The sequence below is a fragment of the Myotis brandtii genome, unplaced genomic scaffold (genome assembly GCF_000412655.1).
Source record: "Myotis brandtii unplaced genomic scaffold, ASM41265v1 scaffold6850, whole genome shotgun sequence".
Classification (NCBI taxonomy): Eukaryota; Metazoa; Chordata; class Mammalia; order Chiroptera; family Vespertilionidae; genus Myotis; species Myotis brandtii.
Genome location: NW_005370680.1, coordinates 1 through 7413, shown reverse-complemented (window position 1 = coordinate 7413; position 7413 = coordinate 1). Strand labels below are relative to the sequence as shown.

General features: G+C 47.9%; 1 protein-coding gene across 1 annotated transcript; it reads left to right on the top strand.

The window, feature by feature from the left end:
* Positions 1-2651: 2651 nt before the first annotated feature.
* On the top strand, positions 2652-5445 carry LOC102254548 (protein S100-A7). The gene is made up of 3 exons (XM_014529525.1): positions 2652-2716; positions 4050-4207; positions 5115-5445. The coding sequence occupies exons 2-3, from the start codon at positions 4067-4069 to the stop codon at positions 5250-5252; spliced, it is 279 nt and encodes a 92-aa protein (XP_014385011.1). The 5' UTR covers positions 2652-2716; positions 4050-4066; the 3' UTR covers positions 5253-5445.
* Positions 5446-7413: the final 1968 nt, after the last annotated feature.

The window sequence follows — 7413 nt, the reverse complement described above, 5'->3', positions numbered from 1 at the left end:
TACCTTGAACAAATGGTCCAGGTCTCAGCTCCAAACACTCAAGGACAGCTGGGGTCCAGAATCCATTGGGATGAATGAAAGAGAGGCTCAGGATAAACAGTAAATGCTTGCGACATGGTTCCAAGTGACTGACATGGATGTGTAGTCCCTGTTGCCAAAGAACGTTTGTTTCAGGGAATTGAAGATACCTACAGCCTTTCTGGTGGTGGTGAGTGATATGGAGATGCTGGGGTGGGACTTGGCTGTTAGTCACAATAGTTGCAAACACTAATGTCTCTGACAACAAACAAGGATGTTTTGAAGTTGGTCCCTGAAACATGGGCTCATCCCCTACTTATTCCTTAAATACCCAAGACTTTCATAACCAGGGCCTGCCCTGGGCCCTTTCCACATACCTCACCAAACATGGTGGCTGATTCCCCTAGGAACGTGAGGTCTGAGGTCAAAATCCCTGGTAACCTGAGCTGGAAACCATTGAAAAAGAAGACAAAGTGAGGAGCATGTGGTATCTAAAGTAGAATTTTAAAAAACTTATGTCACATTCATATAAAGGTATATATAGTATAGTACTACAATGAAGAACAAACACAGTACACCATAGGGCTTATGAATGTAATACTGAGAAAAATAAGGCAGACACAATAGATTACATAGAATACGTTTCCTTTCAAGTAAGATTTGAAAGAGGGGCAAATGGCAATGTTCAGGAATGTATGCTTAGGTGGAAAATGAAACAGAGAGAGGGTCTTATCATAAAAGTTCAGATGATGGTTTTGAGAAGAGAGAAAGCAGGCTGGTGCGGGTAGTGGCAATGTTTTATTCATTGACGTGGGGGACAGTCACAAGTGTAAGATTCATTAGGCTGTGTATTGTGGTTTCTTGTATTTTCTGCATAATTAATATATGTTTAAAAAAATCATGGAGAGAACACGGGCCAAAATAACGATTTACATTGGTGAGCATGCATAAAAATAAACAAAAAAATCAGAAAACTTATATTTTTCTTTGAGGGAAATTGAATGGTAATGAAGATTAAAGTAATATAAGTATATAAGTAAGAATAAGATATCTTGCAACAGATTAATGATGCTTAGATTCTGGAAGCCAAGGACTATACATAGTTCAGACTCTGAAAGTGAGGCCAACACTGAACAAAGCAAAACTTAAATATAAAAGTTAAAAATGAATTTGAAATATCTTGACATTGTTCAAATTTCAAAAGCTATACCAGGGCGAATGTGGGAATGACATTTCAGTTCCTCTGCTCCAAGTGACCCCCTCTCCAGGTTTCCTGTGTATCCTTCACAGCAGGCTTTTAGTGGCGGTGAGAACACATTACATAAGTGAACCAGAGAGGGCTGGTGCTGGTGCAGATGTGGACATAACTGGGGACAGAAGAGCCAGGTGTGGAAGCCCAATGCATTGGGGTTGGAGGGGGCCTAACTCAGGCTCAGTGATGGGCCTGGTCCCAGGGTGCCCAGGGCCTGAGCAGTCCCCTCACTCATGGCCGGATCTTCTATGGGAAGCAGAGAGCAGGAACAAGGATTCCTCAGTGAGTCAGCAGGGCCGTTCCCCAGAGGTCCCCAGGCCTCATCCTAACCTCCAAGCTCCTGTCGCCTGCACCTGACTGACTCCTAAGCAGACTGTTTTGCATAAGGGAAGGAGGGACATCATTGAAGAATTCATAGGAAGGCCTCATCATGGTAGGGGAAGCAACATTGCCCAATTTCCTGCTGGCTCATTGCATGGTGATCACCATCCCTGAGTCTAGACAGTGGCTTCTTTGATGGGATCAGGCAGCCCCTGGAGCTGCAAAGGGAAGTTCAAGAGTGTGGGGCTAACGCCAGAACTCAGAACTCTGACCTTGTCTCTTCCCTCACCTGTAGGTGATGTACTATTCACTGTGTAATACCTGTCACTGTGGGTCATGGCACCTCTTTCTCTCCTAGCATTTCAGTGAGGACACCATATAAACATGGGAGTGAGCTGACCCTTCCTCCCTCCCCTGGACTTTGAGTTCACAGGCCCTGATGTGACCCCAGAGGACAAGTGGTGGGGTTAGGAGGGAGGTTTTGAATCAGGCTTTTCTGGGACCATATGTTGAGCTTGCTGTCTATCAGCCTGGTGCACATAGGAACTTTGCTTACCTCTTACTCCCTCAATTCCCTGTCCTCAACATGAGGGTAACAGCACCATCTCATAAGGTTTTGAAGGTTTAGGAGGAATATCAACATGACAGGTAAGGTGATGCGTGGTAAAGTTATGGACTTATAAACCGCGGGAGAGACTTTTGTTAGATGTCAGAACAAACTTGTGGAAGGACTGGGTGATGCCCAAACAGAGACCAGGCTGCCTTTCAGAGTCCCATCTTCATTAAGTTCAGATACCGAGTGTTCTCTACCTCAATTCCTGTGCTTTTAAGACAATCCATTGTCTACCCTAACCCAGCCCTAGGTTTCCTTACCCAGAGGATGATGCTCTAGAATAGTGCAATCACTTGGGTGTTGCCTAAGATTTTATTGGAAGATGATGAGCACACACTCCTAGGTGTGTCCCACCCACCTGAGTCAGGTAATGGTCCAGGAAACAGAGAAAGAACATGGCCTAAGGGCTCCCAGTGCCTAGGAGGAGCCAGACTGAGCCTTATAAATGGACCAGTCCTTGTCCAGATGCACAGCACACTCACCTTCTCCTCAGTGACACCTCTTCAGCTCCGGTAAGTCTGCACCTAACTGTTTGCCAGGGGGTTCATCAGGGCCCAGGGTGTTCTTCTGTGTCCAGGAATAGGGAGAGCGGTGATGGGAGCGGATTCAGGAACCTGTATCCACTCTCAACTCTGCCTGTTATGGGTCTATCCAACTTGATCCCACTTGGTCCCAAGGGTCTATCTACAACAAGATGTCTGTTCTGATGCTCCCATTGCTCTGTTGGTTCTTCTGTGACAACTCTGTTGAAATGTCCCGGTGGGAGCTCAGTATAAGAACCTTCCTCTGCTCCTTGTCTTCTTTTCTCTCTGGAATCAGCTAAGACCTTGGCCAAGATGACAGAAGGCCTTATGTGTTTTCACTTAGGGACATAACAGGGAGGATCTTTCTCCCATATCAGGAGACAATGGCAGTTTTTGTTCGATGCCCACACATGGGAGCTATACACATTTCTTGAGAGTTTGGAAAAGTCTGAGTGTGAGGGCTGCACTGTCCCATTTCTCTGCTTGGAGTCCAGACTGTTGATGGAGGTACTGGCTTTGGGAAGTCAGACCGCTTTACTTAAATGTGATCTAGCCTTGAGGTTCCAGATAGCAGGGAGGTACAAAGGTAATATGAAGGAGCCTATCTCCCCACATTCTACCCATTAGCCTAAAACTGAGGCAGGTATTTCTGTTTATTTCAAACATGATGCCAATTCTGTTCAGCAGTCCCTTTTTCCCCACTGGTGGGGATGGTCCAGGAAAACCTCCGTGGGAACTCAGGACAGGGCTGTGCTTCTCTGTTCACACTCACCATCCTACTCCACTCCCCGCTGGGAGCCTCCAGGGCCCATTTCATTTAGAACTTGCTTTATGTTCAGGATGGGCTCCTCTGGGATCTTGTTCCAAGAGCAGCCCAGGGTGGGTCAGACCAGACTAGTCAGGAAGTTATTTTGTCTCGGTGACTCCAACCTTGATGATGACCCTGGAGGAGATGGATTTGATGTTCTTTGAAGAGTGGAGTCATCCTTAGTTGGCTCAGGTCCCAACTAAAGACTTCAGTCCTTTTCCGTGTGGTTGACCCCTACCCTCTCTGCTTCTGCCTCCTGTCGTTCTGTCCACAGTGGGTTTTTTTATTCTCTCTACCTCCTCTGGGACCTGACCTGCATGTGTCCAGGCCCCAGCCTTGGTCACACTATCCTCCTTATGAACATCTCATCCTACCTCCTAGGATGATACAGCTCCTTCTGCTCCTAACTGAGGCTCACTTCACTGGATCCTCAGTTCCCACCCCATTTTCCTGACTTAGGGACCCTCACCTGGGGAGAAGGATAACTAAGGTCCCCGTCTTTCTCTCTGGCAGCTTCCTTGAAAACCAAGATGAGCCATACTCCAGTTGAACAGTCCGTGATGGACTTGATCGTCCTGTTCCACAAATACACCAAACCTGATGACAAGATTGACAAGCGGGGCCTGCTGAAGATGCTGAGGGAGAATTTCCCTAACTTCCTCAAGGCTTGTGTGAGTCTGGGTGACTTCTCCAGGTTGCTTGGGCCCTGGCATAGGGGAGGACTTTGGACCAGTCAATCCCATTCTCTGATCCTCAATATTCTCATCTGCAAAAAGGCCTAAGAGGACTCTCCTGACTTATTATCAGGATGAAAGAGATGATACATGTGGCCAAGTGTAAAGGCATCTGGAGATCAAGGGTAGTTATCAGGTGGTGAAATAGGAGAGTAAAGAATGGGTCCCCTCCCACTTGTCACTCTCCATCCAGGAGATTGAAGCCCATAGGCTCAGGCTCTGCCTCCAGAAGCCGCCATTAGGTTCTCTGAGATCCAAGGGAAGGTGATAGACATCCCATGGCTGATAAAATTTAACACCTTTCATTACAATGAAAGAGCTCATCCATAGAGCTGATTTAGTCTGACAGTTAGAATATACTGAACTGATTACAAAAAGAGAGGTTGCTAAGTGACACAGAGAGTAGGTGAGCAAAAGAGGGCACTGAGCATGGAAGATTGAGGAAGGCAAATAGGAGATAGGAGAGGAGGGTTAGGAATGAAGACATAAGGGGTAGGGCCTATCTCTAGTTTCTGGGTAGAACTTAGGTAGATGGGGTTCTGGAAGTGGGTCCGAGGAGCAGGTCTGGGTCTAAAGACCACCGAACCACCACCTCATTGATCATTGAGGATCTGGGCTGAGTCTGCCCACCACCACTAGGTCTCTCTTTCATGCTGATACTTGATCCAAGGCAAATTTCTCAGTGAATTGCTGGATAGTGCTAATGTCCCTCTCATTCCCAGATGCCCTCAGCTGGTACACACCAGCTACACCTGTGGGGCCACAGATGCTTCTCTCCCCCTTTTTGCCTCCTCCTCCTGTTCTATTCATAACACTTTTGAAACTGAATTTATGTTTTCCACAGGAAAAAAAGGGCAAACATTTCTTGGCCCATATCTTTGAGGACGAGGACAAGAATCACGATAAGAAGATCGAGTTTTCTGAGTTTCTGTCGGTGTTGGGAGTCATAGCCACGGACTACCACATTGGGCGATATCTTTGAGAACAAGGACAAGAACATGGATAAGAAGATCTCCTTTATTGAGTTTCTGTCGGTGTTGGGAGTCCTAGCTGTGGACTACCATGATAATAGCCACGGAGCCCCACTCTGTTCTGGTGGGGGAGGACAGTGAGTCCAGCCCAGCCTGAGGCCTCCAGAAACCAAAGGAAACAATAAAGTGTCTCTTTTGCCCAGATAAAACCTGTTTCCTGCTTTTCTTTGGCTACTTATGCTGTCAAAGCTTCTAGGTGAATATAATTGTGGGTTCTCCATGCGGGGACTTATCCAAGAATGTGCCAGGAGGGTTCCCTCCCTTTGGCCCCCAGCATAACTGACCACCTCTCTCAGCAGGGCCTCTGTCCACCTCTGCCCCTGCTCCCTAGTGCAGCCAGCGTGCCAGGTCCCAGGGTCAGCAGTGCAGAGCATTCTGCTGGCCCAGCCATGCTTTTCCTTCTCAAGCCACAATCAGCATCGGGCGATCCAGGAACTGCAGGGAGCAGGAGCTGAGGGAGGTGTGAACATGGTGCCTCGTGCCCCTGCACTCCTGCCCAGCATGACCCCAAGGACATAGGGGAGTTGGCACCACTGAAGTAGGCATTGGGTGGTGGCCTTTGGGGGCACATAGGCACTGGTCACTGTGAAAGGGACACTCAGCAGCCCAGAGGATGGGATCCCTTGTCCTGTGTCCTGGGCTTCTGGGCTGTGTCCTGTCCCTGTGCGTGTGTGTGACTGTGCGTGTGTGTGTGTGTGTGTGTGTGTGTTTTATCCTGTGTGGTGTCCTTGTGGAGGTGAGAGAGCCGCCTGTCTGCTGAGCTGATCCTCTCAATGGTTTGCTAAATGCTGGGAGCTGGGTGTCTGGGGAAAGCACAGAGTGATGGCTGTTCCAGGCATGAGGAGTAAAGCTAGCACTGGAGTCCAGAGAGTGGGTAGCAAGTGAGAAGACAGGACCGAAGAGGCGAGGGGAGGAGAGGGCAGGGAATGATGAGCAGAAAGCTCATGCTGAGTCATCAGTGACAGTCCACTCCACTAGCCATGGAAAGAGGCGTGCCATTACCCACACAGGGCCCTTCACATCTGCCTCTCTCCTTCTTGGATCTACAGAACCAGCTCACACCTGGAGCACTGGGCCCAGCTGCTCCTTTCAGAGCTGGAGCACCATAAGCCCACAGAGGTAGATGCAGAGGATGAGGAGGCCTGGGGGTGGATGGTGTGGGTTTGTGGGGGGCTAAGCCACACAGAAGAGCTTCCAGAAGCTAGGGTTAGGCAAGTATAGAGTTGCTCTGATCACAGTCCCCATGGCCTGCAGTCTGGGAGGACTTCCTGGGGTGGGCTCTGGAAATGGGACTCCATCAATGGATAGCAGAGATGTTCTGTCTTTAGAAGGCACATTGAGGTAGTCATGGCGATAACATGTTCTCTTCTGGGATCTACAGAACTAGCTCCAGAGCAAGTTCAAAAAAGACCTCGAGAGGAAACACCAACTCCAGTCCCCTCCCCAGAGTCAGAGCGGGCTCTGGGTACAGCTTTCACTGACCTTCACAAGGCAAAACAACCACCTCCAGTGTGTGGGCAACTCGCTTCAGCTCCTGTGAAGTCTGCAGTCCCAGATCATGGGCCACAGCGTGTCACAGGCCACGGCAGAGAGGGCTCCCCCTTTAGATACAGTTTTTCAACGTTTGTGTTTATGTTACATATGCTTAGAATTCAATTGTATTTTTCTGATACTACTGAGTAAAATACAATCTACTTTAAAGAAAATGGAATGAAATATAATTAAAACTAAATTTAAGTTAAATCAAATTTAACTATGAACCTTCAGAGTGTTGTGCAAATCCATTTTTTCTGGGCCTCAGTCCTGTTATTATGAGTTATAGGCTGGGAATAGGTTATCTCTGAGAAGCTATCTAGCTCTAAGATTGTGGCATTCTTGAGACTGGAGACAATGGGGCTCTGGTGGAATTGACCAATGTGCATTTGCACAGCGACCCTTTAAGTCAGGGCTCTCCCTCGGTGACCATATTTCATTTGACTTTGTCTTTACCAGCACATGGGAAAATTATGTTCTTAACCCCCCAGCTCCAGCTTCCATTTTATAGAAAGTTGTAGGGTTTAACCAACAGAAAAAATTTCCTGAACACTGCACCTGGGATAGAAACTCCACCCT

Bases quoted from the DNA above. Each gene is read 5' to 3' on its own strand.
- LOC102254548 (XM_014529525.1), top strand. From the start codon at position 4,067: ATGAGCCATACTCCAGTTGAACAGTCCGTGATGGACTTGATCGTCCTG. The intron at 4,208-5,114 runs GTGAGTCTGGGT...TGTTTTCCACAG, and splicing joins CTAACTTCCTCAAGGCTTGT to GAAAAAAAGGGCAAACATTT.